Here is a 20,139-nt window from a genome sequence, read left to right as displayed (position 1 = left end):
AAAAGAACACAAAACGTAATTAATACATGGAAAAAGCTATTACAGTGTTATTCCCTCACTAAACCCTTTATGTGTATGTATTTATCTAGCAATAAGCAAGACATTTAATGCCCAAATCACCATTTACATCACATAAGCAACGTATAACATGCAATTTCTAATCATCCATCATTAGTATGCGTACGCAAATCAGTTTACATATTAATTAGGCCATGCCATTGCAGTTCCCACATGTGTTTTCACATTAGTAATGTTGGTTAATTCTCACTCAACAGACTTATTAATTAAATTAAGGTTTAGACATTAATCGACTTAGTACTTAACCCCAAAAATAAGAGGGTACACAAAATTTTTAAGAAAACCCCGCTCCATCAATAGAATTCAAAATTTGTCCTTAATAGAATTGAAAATTCTTGTCACGAATGTTTGCAAATTTTGAATTATTACTGGAACCTGGGGACCCCCATTGAATCCCAGAGATACGCACTGACTCATTATTGGAAGCGGGGACCCCAGCTAAGCAATTTTGATGATGTGAACCACAAAACAATACACAAAAATTACAGAAACAAACATTCATCAAACAAATCACGAAACACTTTATTTATACTTCCTTAATTATACTGAAAGAATTGTTTGTCACTGTACTGCATCCTTCTTACCTCTCTGGGCTGTATTTGTCCTTCCTCAATGTCCGTGGTTACAGTAATGTTAGTCCTTCCTCTGTCTCCATGGATGCATTGAGTCTATGGTGGCTCACCGCGCTCTGTCCTACTTCTATGTCTATATCCTGCTCGTGGCAGCCGTTGCTTGGAGACAGGCTGCCTTCGGTTCGAAGAGCAGTGAGGGGCTACACAACCCCGGAGCGCGAGTCCCTGAAGAAGTAGAAGCAGGTGACTGTAGTTTGGTGCATGGAGGGCGGGGTGCTGGGGTCTGTCCGCAGATTGTACAGTGGGGTCGCACTAAGTGCATCTCGCCCCTCAGAGTGGGCTGGGGGCTCCTGTTGGTGCCGAAAGCTGTCCCATCAGTGTCCATCACCTCGAGGGTCTGTAGTGTCACCTGCTGAGAGTGCCGTGTCTGTCACTGGTCTGCAATGTTTCCTCGGTGAATTACTACTAGTCTGTCACTTTTGCCCGTAGGTCTCTTAGTGGGTCTGCTCTGTCCCACAGCAAGAGGTACCCCGTCCCTCACTGAGGTCTGCTCTGTCCCACAGCAGGAGGTACCCCGTCCCTCACTGAGGTCTGCTCTATCCCACAGCAGAAGGCAGCCTGTCCCTCAGTGAGGTCTGCTCTGTCCCACATCAAGAGGTACCCCGTCCCTCACTGAGGTCTGCTCTGTCCCACAGCAGGAGGTACCCCGTCCCTCACTGAGGTCTGCTCTATCCCACAGCAGAAGGCAGCCTGTCCCTCAGTGAGGTCTGCTCTGTCCCACATCAAGAGGTACCCCGTCCCTCACTGAGGTCTGCTCTGTCCCACAGCAGGAGGCAGCCTGTCCCTCATTGAGGTCTGCTCTGTCCCACAGCAGGAGGCAGCCTGTCCCTCAGTGAGGCAGCCTGTCCCACAGCAAGAGGTACCCCGTCCCTCACTGAGGTCTGCTCTGTCCCACAGCAAGAGGTACCCCGTCCCTCACTGAGGTCTGCTCTGTCCCACATCAAGAGGTACCCCGTCCCTCACTGAGCTCTGCTCTGTCCCACATCAAGAGGTACCCCGTCCCTCACTGAGGTCTGCTCTGTCCCACAGCAGGAGGCAGCCTGTCCCTCACTGAGGTTTGCACAGTCTCACACCAGAAGGCAGCCTGTTCCTCACTGAGGTCTGCTCTGTCCCGCAGCAGGAGGCAGCCTGTCCCTCATTGAGGTTTGCTCTGTCCCACAGCAGGAGGCAACCTGTCCCTCATGGAGGTTTGTACGGTCTCACACCAGGAAGCAGCCTGTCCCTCACTGAGGTCTGCTCTGTCCCACAGCAGGAGGCAGCCTGTTCCTCACTGAGGTTTGCACGGTCTCCCACCAGGAAGCAGCCTGTCCCTCATTGAGGTTTGCACTGTCTCACACCAGGAAGCAGCCTGTCCCTCACTGAGGGCTGCTCTGTCCCACATCAAGAGGTACCCCGTCCCTCACTGAGGTCTGCTCTGTCCCACAGCAGGAGGCAGCCTGTCCCTCACTGAGGTTTGCACAGTCTCACACCAGAAGGCAGCCTGTTCCTCACTGAGGTCTGCTCTGTCCCACAGCAGGAGGCAGCCTGTCCCTCATTGAGGTTTGCTCTGTCCCACAGCAGGAGGCAACCTGTCCCTCATTGAGGTTTGCACGGTCTCACACCAGGAAGCAGCCTGTCCCTCACTGAGGTCTGCTCTGTCCCACAGCAGGAGGCAGCCTGTTCCTCACTGAGGTTTGCACGGTCTCCCACCAGGAAGCAGCCTGTCCCTCATTGAGGTTTGCACTGTCTCACACCAGGAAGCAGCCTGTCCCTCACTGAGGTCTGCTCTGTCCCACATCAAGAGGTACCCCGTCCCTCACTGATAATTACACTGCACTTAACCCAACATACACTCCAAATAATACCACTCAGTGCCACATAATTACACGTCACATAATTACTCTACTGAATACAACATACACTCCCCATAATGCCACTCAGTGCCACATAATTACACGGCACAAAATTACACTCTACTCAATGCAACATAAATACACTCCACATAATACCACACAGTGCCACATTAATATATGCTACATAATTATACTGCACTCAATGGAACATACACTCCAAATACCACTCAGTGCCACATAATTACACACCACATAATTACACTCTACAGAATGCAACATACACTCCACACAATACCACTCAGTGCCACATAATTATATGCTTCATAATTACGCTGCACTCAATGCAACATACAGTCCAAATACCACTCAGTGCCACATAATTACACACCACATTATTACACTCTACTGAATGCAACATACACTCCACACAATACCACTCAGTGCCACATAATTATATGCTATATAATTACACTGCACTTAACGCAACATACACTCCAAATAATACCACTCAGTGCCACATAATTACACGTCACATAATTACTCTACTGAATACAACATACACTCCCCATAATGCCACTCAGTGCCACATAATTACACACCACATAATTACACTCTACTCAATGCGACATAAATACACTCCGCATAATACCACTCAGTGCCATATAATTACATGCCACATACTTGCACTCTACTCAATGCACCATAAATACACTCCATATAATACCACACAGTGCCACATAATTATATGCTACATAATTACACTGCACTCAATGGAACATACACTCCAAATACCACTCAGTGCCACATAATTACACACCACATAATTACACTCTACTGAATGCAACATACACTCCACACAAAGTGCCACATAATTATATGCTACTTAATTACACTGCACTTAGCACATCATACACTCCAAATAATACCACTCAGTGCCACATAATTACACGTCACATAATTACTCTACTGAATACAACATACACTCCCCATAATGCCACTCAGTGCCACATAATTACACACCACATAATTACACTCTACTTAATGCAACATACACTCCAAACAATACCACTCAGTGCCACATAATTATATGCTACATAATTATATGCTATATAATTACACTGCACTTAACGCAACATACACTCCAAATAATACCACTCAGCGCCACATAATTACACGTCACATAATTACACTCTACTCAATGCAACATACACTCCAAATAATACCACTCAGTGCCACATAATTACTGAATACAACATACACTCCGCATAATGCCACTCTGTGCCACATAATTACACGGCACATAATTACACTTTACTCAATGCGACATAAATACACTCCACATAATACCACTCAGTGCCATATAATTACACGCCACATACTTAAACTCTACTCAATGCAACATAAATACACTCCACATAATACCACACAGTGCCACATAATTATATGCTACATAATTACACTGCATTCAATGCAACATACACTCCAAATAATACCACTCGGTGCCATACAATTACACACCACATAATTACACTACTGAATGCAACATACACAATAAACACAATACCACTCAGTGCCACATAAATATATGCTACATAATTACACTGCACTCAATGCAACATACACTCCAAATACCACTCGGTGCCACATTACACACCACATAATTACACTCTACTGAATGAAACATACACTCCACACAATACCACTCAGTGCCACATAATCATATGCTACATAATTACACTGCATTCAATGCAACATACACTCCAAATAATACCACTCGGTTCCACACAATTCACGCCACATAATTACACTCTACTGAATGTAGCCTACACTCCACGCAACACCACTCACTGCCTCATAATTATATGCTTCATAATTACACTGCACTCAATGCAATATACACTCCAAATACCACTCAGTGCCTCATAATTACACTCTACTGAATGCAACATACACTCAACACAGTACCACTGAGGGCCACATAATTATACGCTACATAATTCTACTGCACTCAATGCAAAATCCACTCCACATAATTACACACCACACAATTACATTCTATTTATTAAATTTTTATTTTTATTGAAGTACTTTAGTTACAATAAAGATTACTGGTCAAACATATACAGTATCAAATACCATAAAAAACAGCTTCAACATAAAGGATTCTCACATAATAAAGTTAAACATCATCCACTAAATAACCATCAGTCCGAATCAAAAAAAGAACCCCAAATTTTATCAAATTTTCTCCCACCTCCCACCCGCAGAGCATAAATTTGTTCACTCTTTCTTACTCTCCTCATTTTCTGTATCCACTCTAATTTACTTGGAATCTGTTTTGTCCGCCAGTTTTGCAGTAGTAAAGATCTTGCAACTACCGTTACTATATACAATAGTTTAGTCAATTGGGCGGATATTTTAAGATCTGAATCAAAACCATATAGTATCAGTTTTTCATTAAAAGGGAGCGTAATTTTGAAATTAATCTGGCAGAACACAAAAATATCGTCCCAAAATTCCCTTATATTGGTACAATGAGCCATTACGTGAGACCAGTTGGCGGAAATGTGCTGGGTACATCTGAAACAGTTTGAAGGATAGTTTGGATACATTTTGGAAATGGCAGCAGGAGTACGATATAATACCCATTTCCCCAAAAATAACATTCTTCGCCAATTAGCTCCCCGAAATATATTAAAATTAAAATGGTTAATGGTCTTCCAAGTATTCATAGATAATACATGGTTTTCTTGTTCCTTCCATTTTTTAATTACTTTTTGACTTAAATCCGTTTCCCTACTATATGCTAAGCAACGTTTCCATTCCCCTGGTCTCTTAATACACTCATTTATCAAGAGATCTTTAACCAATTGCGTTGGTTGATTAAGCTGTTCAATATCAAGTTGGCCCAAAAATTTAAAAATAGTATTATATGACAAGACCAACAAAAAATTTGTCTGAACAAGACTTGCCATCTCTCTAGGAGTTATCCAGCCTCCATTTTTAAAAAAATCAGCTACTTTACTAAATCCTACTCTGGCCCAATTGTCCACTATATCCGATCTACCTTTAATACCCATCAGTGGAAAAATACTGGACAGTGGAGTTGTTGCATTAACTAGTGGGAGTGAATATCTATTAAACATAACAGTACGTTTTTTAAGAAACCATAAGAGAATTTTATAGCGAACTAATTTGGGGGATTTAAAAATCTGCGGGGGAGGGGGTAGCTCATTTTCGAAACAAATTAGATCGAAGAAACAATTAATAAACAAATTTTGACCTAGAGTTTGATTCCTAAATCTCGACCGATACTGTATAAAATAGGCATTATAATAATCTCTAATATTTGGCAGAGAAAGTCCTCCTTGATCTAAATCAGCATAGAGAGTATTGATTGCTATACGAGGAGGCTTCTTTGCCCATACGAATGCAGAGAACATAGATTCAATCTTGGAAAAATACGTTCCTGATAAAAAACAAGGAATAGTAGAAAACAAAAAATTAAATAATGGAAGAATGGACATTTTTATCAGGGCAACCCGACCCAGGATTGATAGTGGCAGGGAGTTCCAGCGTGTAAACATTAAGCGGATTTTAGAAAGAAGGGGATCGAAGTTAAGCATATATAAGTCCGTAACTGACTGTGAGAAATAGACCCCGAGATATCTTTTGGGTTTAGTATTAATGCAACACTTTAGATCGGGATGTATTTCTGGGTCTCTGTTCCCACAAATCAAAATCTCTGTTTTCTTTTTGTTTATCCGGTAACCCCCTAAGGCTTCGAATTCTTCGAAGATCTGAAGCATCTTAACTTGTGAATGAAGCTCAGGTTTAATTAATAACATAATATCATCCGCATAAAGTTTGATCTTACTTATTGAAGGAATAGGGGGAGAGATATTAACACAGTTCCTTATTGCAGCCGCAAGGGGCTCAATAAAGAACGCAAACAAAACTGGGGATAAGGGACATCCCTGTCTCGTACCTCTCTTAACGAAAACAGTACCGACCATTACCGTATTTATAATAATATTTGCTTTGGCCATAGTATACAGATTTCGAATTAAATTTACAATTTTATGGGGAATACCAAAGTGCCTTAAAATAATAAAAAGTGTCTCCCAAACCACCAAATCAAACGCTTTTTCTGCATCTAATAACAAAATCAATGCTGGGATCCCTCGTGTCTCAAAATAATCTAAGGCATCAACTAAATAATGTGTGTTTGTAAACAGTTGCCTTCCTGGAATAAAACCGTTCTGATCCGGGTGGATCAATTCTGTTGAGATTTGATTCATGCGCATTGATATTAATTTAGTAACGATTTTATAATCTGTGTTTATTAAGGTAATTGGTCGGTACGAGTTTGGGTCTTTAGCATCCTTCCCCTTCTTCAGAAAACTCACCACCGTTCCTTCTCTAAAAGAGTCCGGGATCGGGCCTCCTTCCAACATCGAATTTAATAATAACAAAAAAATATTTGAAAAAGTGCAAAAAAACATTTTAAAAAATTCCGCTGGAAATCCGTCTGGGCCAGAAGCCTTCCCATTTGGTAGATTTTTGACCACCAATTCTACCTCTTCCACTGAGAAAGGGCATAACAATGCTTCCTGATCGGTTTGAAAAAGGCAGGGCAATGCACAATTTTCTAAAAAATCCGATAGTTTTATTTGATCAATACTATGTTGCTGACTATAGATTTTATTATAGTGAGTTAGCATTATCTTCCCTACCCCAATCGAGTCTATTGTATCTATTTGAGTCGCTGGGCATCTTAATTCTCTGATCAAATTAGCCGTTGCTTGTTCTCTCACCTGCCAAGCTAGGAACTTCCCAGTAAAATTACTGTCTTCATATATTTTTTGAGAATGTCTGCGAAAAATCTCCTTGCTTTGAGCATAATAATGTGCGCTTAATGCCCTTTTGGCTTCATCTAATTGATGTGAGATCGTATTGGATGAGTTCGCCTGTCTTAATTTGTTTAAAGCTTGTATTCTTTGTTCCAGCGCCTCTTTTTTACTTTTAATTGCTTTAAATACTGCTGCATCTTTACTTATAATTATACCGCGGATAAAGGCTTTCATAGCATCCCAGATAATATTAATCGGGGCCGAGTTGACATTGCGAAATACAAAATCATTGATCTCTGTTTTCAAAGACGTTACCCACATTTCATCATTCAAGTATGTTTTGTTGAATACCCAACGCTTAGGAGTCTTTGAGTTTGGATCCAGAGCAAAATTAATAACCAACATTGCATGATCTGAGAACCCATTATGAATAGGCCTTTGATTCAACATATTAAGCTGTCTAGAGGCTAGAAAAAAGTCAATCCGTGAAAAGGACTTAAACCTGCCTGACCAACATGTGTATTCTTTTTTTGACGGGTATTGAGTGCGCCATGGATCACAAAGGTCCAAAGTTTTTTTATAGTTAAGAATAACTTTCAATGATTTAAGTTTGACTTGTTTCCTAGATTGCGTGGTCTTATCCAGCCGTAAGTTCATAATTAGATTGAAATCTCCTCCAATAATGATATCTCCTACCACCATCAGTAAAGATTGAAATAGATCCTCATAAACTGAGGAGCAATCGTCTACCGGAGCGTATAAACTAACGAATGTAATAGGTCTCAATCTATTTTTTATTCTACAAGAGGCCCAGCACCAACGTCCTGATGCATCCTCATTTGTTTGTATGATCTCAGGATAAATATTCTTATTCAGAAATATGGCAACCCCTCGCTGAGCCTCTGAAAATGAAGAGAAACCACGATATGAGGCCCATTTTTTAAACATAGAGAATTGATCCAATTTTGCATTTGGGATATGAGTCTCCTGCAGCAATATTACCGAAGGATTTTCCGACTTAATCCATAGCTCTATGGCCCGTAGTTTCTTTTGGTTATTTAAGCCGTTCACATTGAAAGAAATAATTTTCAAACAGTCACTACTCAGTATTTAGATAGATTACATATTTTCTGGAGGAATCTCTCATTTTAGTAAACAAAGAACCACCTATCAGGCAGAGAATAGTTAATAAAAAACATAATAATAGACCTAGCACTAAAGACTTCATTATTTTAACCCCTACAACACACCCACCACCCCCCCAAACCCCACCCTCCAATCGCCCCCCCCACCCCCACCATTGGCCAAGATTCCCCAACCCACGCAGACCAATGGTTCCAACCCCCTGCCAATCGGGTGACATCTCTCACCCCCTGGACCCCCTGGACTCCGCACTCCATCCTGTGCACCTGATCCTCCCCTCACCCTACCAAAAAAAACATCATCTAACCACGACCGTCACAACTATCAGTCTATATTTAGGGAAAGAAAAAACCCCAGACCCAACAAAATCCAAGTCCTTAAAGACCATAGATTTCCCAAATTTTTCCAAATTTATCCTTATAAAGAGCTGGAAATGTCCCGGAGTAGTTCCTGCGCTGCTGCAATATCTGACAACATAAATAATTTGCCTTTCACTAAAACTTTGAGTTTGGATTGCTGTGCTATCGTGGCTTGAGCTCCTTTAGCTTTAAATAATTGTAGCATCTGGACAAACTCTTTTCTTCTACGAGCAGCAGACGCAGACATGTCTGAAAAAATGCGACACTTCACGGTTTCATTGACGAAAAATTGTCTTTGCTGAATTGCCGTTGAAAGAATAGTCTCCTTAATCCGTATGTCCGAAAAATTCAATAAAATTGTTCGAGGAAGGGAAGAATTTGGGAAAGGCTGAGCGGGAACGCGATGTGCTCGCGTAATAGTCAGGTCGCCCTCATGATTAGGGATGACTTTAGATTTCAAAAAAGAGGTGACCCACTGCAGCGTGCTGGGCCCTTCAAGACCCTCCGGAACCCCCACTATGCGTAGGTTAGATCGACGATTATAGTTCTCTAAATCGTCCAATTTGGATTCAAGAGCACGTGAGGTGAGGGAGAGCTGATTTGTGTCCTGTTTGACCTTAATCATTTGATCCTCCAAACTAGAAATGCGGGTTTCGGCTTCTTGCAATCGAGCGGGGAATGCGGAAAAGAGATCTTCCATTTTATCCAGACGTTGATGGATTAAAGCTAGCTCAGATCTCTGGAACCTCTTCAGCTCTCTAACCTCGTCGAGGATTAAATTTAACATATCCTTGACTGTCATCTTCATCTCCCCCACTGTCCCAGTATCCAAATCAAGCAAAGGACTGAGATGGTCCCCATTAGAGACATTAGAGACAAATTTAGTGGTCGAAGCATCTGCCATAGTTGTTGGGGGATGTGCGGAGGGATTATCACTCGACGAAGGCGTAGAAGGCGTAGATAACATAGGGGGTGCCCCTAAATTAGATTTAGGCGAAGAATTAGGAGGGTGAATAATTGGAGGAGAGAGAGCAGAAGAAACTTGGGCAGACACAACATTTTTCTTTTCAAAGAGAGGAAATGATTTAGTGCCTTTAACCCCCTCCACTGGGCTTGCCTGCGTGGATGCCCCGTCTTTAAAGAACGAAGACCCTGCGATTTCTGTGCAGTGAGAAGCTTTCAAAACTGAAGATGGAGATAGAGATGAAGACAGAGTCTCACAGATAGATTCCTCGAGCTCTTCCGAACTTTCTGCACTGTGACTTCTCTCCTTTGCCTTACCATCACCGAGGCACCCCTTATTTAATAATTTGGCGGCATTCCGCGCCTCTTTAGCCTGAATGCGAGAAGCCTTCGCCTTCCGTGTATTCAACAGCTTCCCCATCCCCAAAGCAGATAGAGCAAATATAGGCCTTAATCGTTGTCACCGGATGCTGCTACCATAAGCTAGTTTCTGAGATATGAGAGTTCAAAAAGTTCAAAAAGAAATTTTATGTCGTTTTTGCTGAAGCTCACCTGGCGCTTGCAGCTCAGCCACCTCTCACTGTAGCAGCCGCATCCAAGACCCTCGGGCGCAGCGTCAATGCTGGGCGCAGGTATAGACACCGGCTCTGGGATGAAATAATACTGTAGACGCTGCCCTGCGATGCTGCGATGCTGCAAAGTACAACGCTATGTCAGAAGCGGCACGTCTCGAAGTCCATGAACCAAGCTGCTTCCCTGCCCAGAAACGATGAAAACGATGAAAACGAGCTTTCACGGCAAGCTAGTAGCAGTATGCTGCTCCCCCGCCGTCTCAGACACGCCAGCCGCTCACGCCGTCAGCCGCCATCAACCGCGCCGGAGCTGCAGAGCTTCGAGGGAAAAGGGAGGAGCCAGGAGCCAGGAGCCGGGAGTCCTCAGGTGCACGTGGAGGCGTGGATCTCCATCGCACACAATTACATTCTACTGAAAACAACATACACTCCCTATACCACTCAGTGCCACATAATTACACTCCAGATAATTACTCTACTCAATGCAACATAAATACACTCCACATATTACCACTCAGTGCCATATAATTGCACACCACATACTTGCACTCTACTCAATGCAACATAAATACACTCAATAGCACACAGTGCCACATAATTATATGCTACATAATTACACTGCCCTCACTGCAACATACACTCCAAATACCACTCGGTGCCACATAATTACATGCCACACTATCACACTCTACTGAATACAACATACACTCCCCATAATACCACTCAGTGCCACATAATTACACTCTTCTCAATGCAACATAAATGCACTCCACATCATACCACTCAGTGCCATATAATTACAGGCCACATACTTACTCTCTACTCAATGCAACATAAATGCTCTTCACATAATACCACCCAGTGCCACATAATTATATGCTACATAATTACACTGCACTCAATGCAACATACACTCCAAATACCACTCAGTGCCACATAATTACACACCACATAATTACTCTGCTGAATGCAACATACACTCCACACAATTCCACTCAGTGCTACATAATTATATTCTACATAATTACACTGCACTCAATGCAACATTCACTCCAAATAATAGCACTTAGTGCCACATAATTACACGCTACATAATTACACTCCACTGAATGCTACATAATTACACGGCACATACTTACACTCAACTCAATGCAACATAAATACACTCCACATACCACACAGTACCACATATTTATATACTACATATTTACACTGCACTTAACGCAACAGACACTCCAAATAATACCACTCAGTGCCACATGAATACATGCCACACAATTACTCTACTAAATACAACATACACTTCCCATAATAACACTCATTGCCACATATTTACACTCTACTCAATGCAAAAAATACACCCCACATACCACTCAGTACCACATTATTACAAGCCACATAATTACACTCTACTCAATGCATCATAAATACACTCCACAAAATACCACTTAGTGCGACATAGTTACACGCCACATAATTACACTCTACTCAATGCAACATAAATACACTCCACATACCACTCAGTACCACATAATTACACGCCACATAATTACTCTCTACTCAATGCAACATAAATACACTCCACATAATACCACTCAGTGCCATATAATTACACGCCACAGAATTGCACTGTACTCCATGCAGCATAAATACACTCCACATAAATGCACTGTATACCACATACCACCGATCAACATAAGTGCACTCCACAACATGACACAATTTCTCTAAGCATAATTTCACTGAACACCAGAGTTCCATGCCACACAAATCAACTCCACACATTTCCAATACACACGGCATAATTGCACACCAAACAACATATTTCAACTCCACAACTCCACAATCCACAACGTACCTCCAATCCACACCATATAGTGTCACCACCTGAGCACCAAACATCATTCACCACCACCATTTTGCATCAGCGCACCACCTAAGCATCACGTCAGTCTTCCCTTGGAATCTGGCATCGGTTGATTCACCCCTAGTGTCCGTCCGCTGCTCGTGTTCTAATTAAATTACTGTTTTCCAACCTCCATGTCCCTGTTATTTATGTTCCGCTTCCCCATAACAAAAAAATGTATAACAGACAAGCATGAGAACAGGCAGGAAGAAGTTGCCAGCAGTGCAAGTACAAAAAAAGTAGATGACATTTTTTATGTTGAAATCTTTTTTTAATCAGGTTTTTCAGTTGTATATAATGTCGTCTTCGTTTGTATAAAGGTAACAAAAATGCTTAACACTTTTTATTATAACTTTTCAACATAATGCACGGCAGCCACAATGCTCTACAACATAGCCAAAAGTTCTGGCTAAACACATAAGGTCCCAAAGGCGAGTCCTATTGGCTATGCCATTGCTTGTTTTTTAAAGTGTTGTTTTAGAACACTTCAGGTGGAACAGGCAGTGGTGCCCTTGATCACTGCTTTCTCCTTCTGAGTCTGCCAACACCATTCCCAAATGGGAAGAGGTGTGATTGAGAACCCTCCCCTTTGAAAATCAGTTATCACCCCAACTTAGAGGTTGGTAACTCATCAGTGGTAGTGACCTCACTTGCAGTCTTAAACCATTGACCTCATCAGAAGGAGGCACACCTTCAAGTCTTGTTCTAGTTCATTCAGTCTCTTATTATATCTCCTCTTTTATCACAAATTGACAACATTCCATAGTGTTTCTCTTTATCTGAAATGTGTTTTTTATTCGGATCACAGCAACTCTGTTGGACATGATTTTCCTCAGGTTCCAGACCCAGAAATCTTTTTTTTATTGAAACTAAGTCCATACGTACATCCAACATGTGTTTTGAGGAAAACACCCTCTTCCTCAGGGTGTAAACTCCCAGAGTCCCTCAAGGTCTTAACTCTGCTCATTGCAAGATCGGAACCAGAGCCTCATCCAGGCAGCACTGACTGCAGCATCCACATTGACTTGGAAAGAGGACGCTCAACAGTGGAGCCCCACCCGAGATGAAAGAGTGGATTTCTTTAAACTGCTCATGGTCTGCAAAGGGAGGGTCTGGAACATGAGGAAATTATAACTAAGAGACTTGATGTGATCGGAATAACAAAGATTTCTAATCAAGAGAAAATGAAGGAATGTTGAGAATTTATAATAAACAAGCAGAGATAATAAGGCAGGAAAGAACTAGGATATGTTTCGAAGGTATGCCTCCTTCTGGTCAAATTGAATTAGTACTAAACCAGTAGGCACTGGTTTGGAGGGGAAGACGTTGGCCTACTGATCCGTAAACCTCAACTCTATGTTTCTATGTAAGCCATTGATATTATTACTTTCTGAATCAGAAATAGGAGGTGCTCCCTACTTTCACACCACCTTCTATAGACTAGATAGAATTGATAGGCCAGGTGGTGGTATTGCCTGCATACATCGGAACAGCTTCTCTGTGAACCACTCCAACTCCCCGGTTCTCCCTTCCTGTGAATACCTATGTTTAGACATCTCTAATAATAACAAGCCAATATGCACACTACCTTCCTTTTACCATCCACCAGGAAACCACCTCGCCTTCATTGAACACGTAATGGATATCCTAGCCACAAATGTCTGGCAACAGAACGTTCAGATATTCCTGGGGGACTTTAACCTCCACTGGAATGACCCTGACGACCCAGAGGTCAATAGCCTCAAAGATTTACTATCCGACCTTAATTTGTCCCAAATCTGTGACAGCCCCGCCCATAAAAAAGGGTCAACCCTCGATCTAGTCATTTGCAAAGCGGACTCCACCCAGCTCGAGTCGATCCTCCCCTGTGATTGGTCTGACCACCACATCATCATTTTCCATATCAATGTAGCAGTTAAACTTATCCAGTATTGGGGTATTGCCGACGAGGTGGGAGTCTCGCGGTACAATAAATGTATACATAATAGTCATAAAAACATTATACAATAGGCTACTATGGATAGTAAAGTCACTACATTAGCCTATCTTAGTCCTTTTGTAAAAAGAACCAAATTTGGAACACAGCCAATCAGGCTGCAGCACCCTCTTAGAACCCTCCACAGAGAGGCAAACCCTCAGATTTTCTACCGCACCTCGTGTGACAGGGAGTCTCCCTGAGCTCTGCTCAGTTTTTCTTCACCTTTGGCTGAACTTTGTGAGTAGCTATGTCTGATTCTTCAAAGAAAAGCTTGTTTTTGCCTTGTTCTTCATGTAGGAAGAACAGACTACATTTTGAGGATCCCCACAAGGAATGTATTTATTGTCTTTACCCAGCACACAAGGTTAAAGACTGCAGGATTTGTAGAACCTTCCCTGCCAAGACTTTGAAGGACAGAGAAGGAAGATTGCTGGTTTGGCTGGGGAATTTGAAGGCTACATCTGATGTCGTTTCAGGAGATGATGGCAGTGTTAGTCCTCAGGCGTCCACCCCTCTGGCCAAAAAGAGGGATAGATCTGATGATCCCCCTGAGCGACAGAGTAAGACCTTAAAGAAGCCTCACACTGAGACTGGTCACTCTTCTTCTAGAAAAGAGAAGCTTTCATTCTCTTCAGAGGTGAAATCTGGTGAAAAAATGAAGATTTCCGTGAAAACTGCCTCAAAACAACAGAAAACGAATTCTGAGTCTGTCAGGATCCTGTTGACGTCGAGAAAAGCACCGTCGTCGATGAAATCTCCTCAGATGGTGAGTGATTCCTCGTCGTCGACGAAGAACATCCCGTCGTCGATGATCGCTTCGTCGACGGCGGCACCGTCGATGATTATATCATCGCCATCGACGATGCCAATCTCATCGACGCCTACCTCGTCATCGAGGGGACATATGCTGTCGACGCTTTCGACGTCGATGATGGTTCAGCTCCCGTTGACGGGTCCACCGTCGGCGATGATACTACTCCTGTCGACGAGTCCACCATGGACGACGGCAGCGGCATCGACGACGACCACATCGTCTACGATGGTTTTTCAGTCGACGGTTACAACGTCGACGGTAGCTTCTGTTATGGCTATCTCGGCTGATACTGGCTCACCGTCTATGTACATCTCGTCGACACTGAAGCGTAAAAGGCCTAAATCTTTACAGATTACGCCAGTTTCTACATCAAAATTATCGTCGTCATTCCCATCTTCAAGAAACTTATTACCAGGACGTTTCTCATATTTCACCCTTGTCTCCTAGTCACTATCTGGAGGAGTCAGATGATGATGGACTTTTTAGCCCAGCACATAACCCTTCTCAACTCTGGATCAAATATCAGGATGATGACGATGAGGAAGAGTACTATGAGCCTTGTGAGTCTCTGCGAGGTCCTCAAGAGACTTCATTTCAGCAGGAACCTATGGTGCAAATGCCTATGGCCTTCATGCAGGATCTATCATACACGTTTTCCACCAGCAGCGCCTGTTCCAACACAACCTGCTGCTATTGCAGGTCCTTCTGCCCCTATCAATGTTCCTCAGGAGGTTGTACCTGCGCAACATTTAGTCCAAGATGATGATGGCGATACTGTGGCTGAAGATGGGAATTACCAAACTCTCCCACAACTGTGGATAAATGGGATCAATACTTGATTCCTACGCCATCCTCACCAGTTCCTCAGGCACTAGATTCCCCTCCGGAAGATATTGGAGGTTTTCACACAATTATGGAGAGGGCAGCAACACGGTTTCATCTTCCTGTATCTGTGAAGCAAACAGATTGTTTCCTTTACGATTTTAAGGACCAGAGTAGGAAGTCCGTACGTTCTATCCCTATAATAGATCATATCCGGGAAGAAGGGACTAAAATAATAAACTCAATTTTCAGTGCCTGCGATTCTCCCTAGAATCGAAAAAAGTACAGAGCACTGGATAATGCTCCTGCTTGCCTGTCCGGACATCCTAGATCAGATTCCGTTATTTCACAGGCGGCTCAGCGTAAGTCTCGGAATCCATCCATTCCTGTGACAACACCGCCGGATAAGGATGGAAGGCGCCTTGATAACATTAGTAAGCGTTTCACCACCATGGTGGGTGCTTCAGTTCGTGCTACAAACTCTTTGGCGATTCTAGGGAGATATGACCGCCAACTATGGTCGGACATTTCTCCATACCTCGATTACCTACCTGATTACAAGAAGCAGGAGGCAAAGAAAATTCTTCTTGAAGGAGAAAGGGCTGCATCAGAAATTATTTATATTTCTATGGACCTAGCCTCCTTGGGCTTTCGTCAACTTGCCGGAGCAGCAGTCCTTAGACGTCAGGGATGGTTGAAATCTACCACCTTTCGCCCTAAGGTCCAAATGAAGATTTTGGACATGCCATTTGATGGTGATATGTTATTCAGGAAACATATAGATGAGGCTTTGCAAGACATCAAAAAAGATACTGACCCTGCTAGATCCCTTGGCACCTTACAATATCGGAAGACTCCTTTTCGGGGAGCTAGGGGCAGAGGATCGTATTCCTTTTGTGGTGGCTATCAAAGATACCAAAACCAAGGCAATCAGAGAAGATATAATTATCAAAAGCAGATGTGGTTTTGTGGTACCCCTCTTATTTGATCGTGCCAGGTGTTTTCTCATCCCCTACTATTGAAAATTACGTTTATAAACAATAAAAAATGCAAAAAGTAGGGTCTTTGGTTCAAATAATGGGCCTTTGTCGCAGTTTTGTATTTTGTGTCGGTTTTTGGTATATTGTGGTTTCAAGAATTAAAAGGTCTTCAACAGTGTTTCGTTGCGAGCTGTCTGCTCTGCGCTTCCTCGAGGTTGCATTGAGTAAGACACTGACTCAACTCATATCGGCATATTATGTTTTCACTAAGTAAAGTCCTGTATTTCCTACAGGTCAGTAAATGCAGGTAAGCAAGAAGGCGTCGAAGATGGAGAACAGGGGCGAGAACTGCGAGGGCTCAAAGAAAACTCCATGTTTTAATGTTGTGGTCTCATTTGGAATGCGTGGTGTTAAGATTAGATGCCAGATCCGGGGAATCTGTGCCCAGGGGTTCCAGTGCGGTGTGCATATTATGTATGCAGTACTCACTCACTCTTAAGCTTGTCATTCCTTTAATCAGTGTAGGCTCTACCTTGCTTCAGAGATGTGATTCCATCTCTCCCAGTTCTAAGAGCAACCCATCTCAAACGTTTACTTAAAAGAAAATGGTCGTTAGTCCCAAGAGCACGGGGATTAGGTGAATACTATCCGACACTCATGCACGCAAGTGTGGAATACAAACATCCAAACGGTGTTGTTTTCTATGTCTTCTAAGGCCAAATCAGACAACGATGGATGAGCGAAGAAAAACTGAGGAGAAACTGGAACCTCCAAAGCCAGCAGGTAACACTTCTCAGTTAAAAATCTGCAGCTGAAATGTTATGTTAACAGTTATTTCTATAGCACTAATATACCGAAGTTTCATGGCCTTCAGATGTGTGAGGTTGAACGATTTAGGTCAAACCCATGGTACATAATAAGGTAAGCAGTCATTTCCACTTGTGATGCTATCCTGCAGTCTGATAGACTAGAGTGAAACCCCTTTCTGCATAGTGAGACTTCACTCCGTGAGAGAGTGAATATATATGGCAGATGAGATGAACCCCTGTTTTAATGGGTATTTAAAGTCAGCAGGATTTTGGTGGATCTGGTATCTTTGAAGAGGGAGATTCAATGATTAATTTTTCTGAGTAAAAGGGTGTCTCGGGGAGAGCCCGTGCCTCAAGGGAGGCTTAGAGGGTGTAATTTGAAGGATCTGGGCTAAGGGAGGTCTCTTGTGTGTCTAATTAATGCCTTGAGATGTTGGCTTTTTACGCTTCCAAGGGGGTGTTACTGGGTAAATGGATGTTTTAAGGGAGCATATAGGGTTGCATTCGCTGGATCGGGTTCAAGAGACATCTCTTTTGTGGGTCCGATATGTGGCAGGGGGTGTGGCTTTTGACCTTTCTGAAAGTAGGTTTGTGGTGGGGATGATATCTTAAGGGTGGTCAGAGGTTGACTTTAAATTATTCTGTGCAGGTGTTGAGTGGAATTCTTGCTGGATAGATAATCTGTAGACTGTAGCCTCACTCTTGCTCTTTGGTCTACCTCACTTGTGTCTGTTTCTCTTTTGCTATTCTAGGTCAGCCGAGGTTGATGACCCCATCACACTTCGAGAACAGGCTGCCCCCAGTCCCAATGTCCCTTGCGCCAGGGACAGCTGTTCGGCCCCTGGTACAGATGCCCTTCCCTGCTGCCGCCATTGGCCCCAACCCTTGGGCCTCCATGGGTACGTCCAGCAGAGACTTGCAGGATAGTCTGAACGTGAAGGAGGTGCACAGAAGGACTGATGGGAGAGGGGGAGCACGCGGCCGTGGGTGTGCGGATCCTGAGGAGACGGATGCCAGAGCCAGGTACAGCACCTGACCTGAGAGAGGCCGGACGTCTAATCCTTTCACTGCACCCCTCACACACTGCGGACTCCACGGACAAGCACAGCCTTTCCCACAGTGAGAGCTACTCACGCGTCTCATCATTCCCCTCAGTTCTGGCCCACAGCATGCCTTCTTCGCCATGCTGCAACACGCACACATCTCTCTCTCTCTCGCCTCTCTGTCGGTCTCTCTCGCCTCTCTGTCGGTCTCTCTTGCCTCTCTGTCGGTCTCTCTTGCTCATTTGTTTATTTCCTGTCTTATTTCCTCCTATTCCTCCTTCTTTCCTTCACTCCTGATTTCCTTCACTCCCTTCTTGGAATGTATAGGTGAGCGAGTTAACATGTAAATACAACTGAGCGCCAAGGCACCAATAGGAGGCTGACTCTCTGAAGTACTACAGACCAGCATGTCCGGAAGCAAACCATCTACTGAGTATGCAGAGTACTCGACACTTCCACAACGCACGTGCCACATGAATTGTACATGGATTCTTAGGCTCAGAAAGTACTCATTCCCTATAACTGAAGCCAGCAGCTTCCTCCCCTCTTCACTGGGGGCGCCACTGAGCTTTGCATCGGCAGCTCTGGTACCAGTCCTCACTGGTCACTCTTCAGCATGGCTTGTGTCTCTCGCTGGTTGTAACCTCCACCCCTCTCACAGATGGTCTGAAGGTCTCCGGTCTGCGAGTGACACAAGGAATAATACCCTGACAGGTCTTCTTGAGTCCGGTCATTGAGCAGAATCAGATAACCTCGGCAACAGTTGTACTACAGTTTGAAACCAGGGACCAGATGTACTAAACCACTGGCCACAAAGTGGAAACAAACGTTTTGTGAGCAGTCTTTAATTTTTCAATGCCACCGCTGCACCTATAGATCTCTTCTCCGAATCTGCGGACACAGGAGACTGCAGAACGCTCTGCCTAGCGAGTATGCCGCTGCCTGCGTCCCACGCAGGGGGACATCAGCAGGGCAGCCTTCTAGTGGCCGCCCGTCGGAGCCTCCCCCCCTTGCTCCGCCTCGCGTGAGGCCGCACCTCGGGGAGGGGAGGCCCCCAATGGGATTGTCCGGGAGAGGCGTGCCACTAGGGTGGGCGAGGCTAGCCCCCCCTTTTTAGGCGCCTCACCCCCTCTGATCTTCCTCTGCTTCCTGCGCGCTCCTCCTGGCCACGCGTATTGACATCGACGGTTTCGACCATTCCACGCGGTTACGATCGGGGTCCCCTGCGTCGTCGTGCGTTCTTACCATCGAGCATCGGTGAGTTTTGCAACCCCCCCTCCCACCCCGGCCCTGTCCCTGGGCATGACCAGGTTGACGGGGCCCTGTGGCTCGGATGCCACGGGTGGGGGGGGGGG

At 43.8% G+C, this 20,139-nt stretch overlaps 1 protein-coding gene across 1 annotated transcript in view; it reads left to right on the top strand.

Annotated features, from left to right (window-relative positions):
• The first annotated feature begins 779 nt into the window (after positions 1-779).
• Positions 780-20,139, top strand: part of LOC146869341 (coiled-coil alpha-helical rod protein 1-like) — a 223,758-nt gene continuing 204,398 nt past the window's right edge. Inside the window, exons 1-3 of the mRNA XM_085651076.1 lie at positions 780-893; positions 17,648-17,715; positions 18,494-18,764. Coding sequence (XP_085507202.1) covers positions 17,664-17,715; positions 18,494-18,764 — 323 coding nt within the window. The 5' untranslated portion in view covers positions 780-893; positions 17,648-17,663. The remainder of the gene's footprint in view (positions 894-17,647; positions 17,716-18,493; positions 18,765-20,139) is intronic.

Source organism: Triturus cristatus, chromosome 1_1, assembly GCF_964204655.1.
Source record: "Triturus cristatus chromosome 1_1, aTriCri1.1, whole genome shotgun sequence".
NCBI classification, from domain to species: Eukaryota; Metazoa; Chordata; class Amphibia; order Caudata; family Salamandridae; genus Triturus; species Triturus cristatus.
The sequence above is the reverse complement of the archived record's forward strand: the minus strand, read 5'-3'. Positions and strand labels throughout refer to the sequence as shown.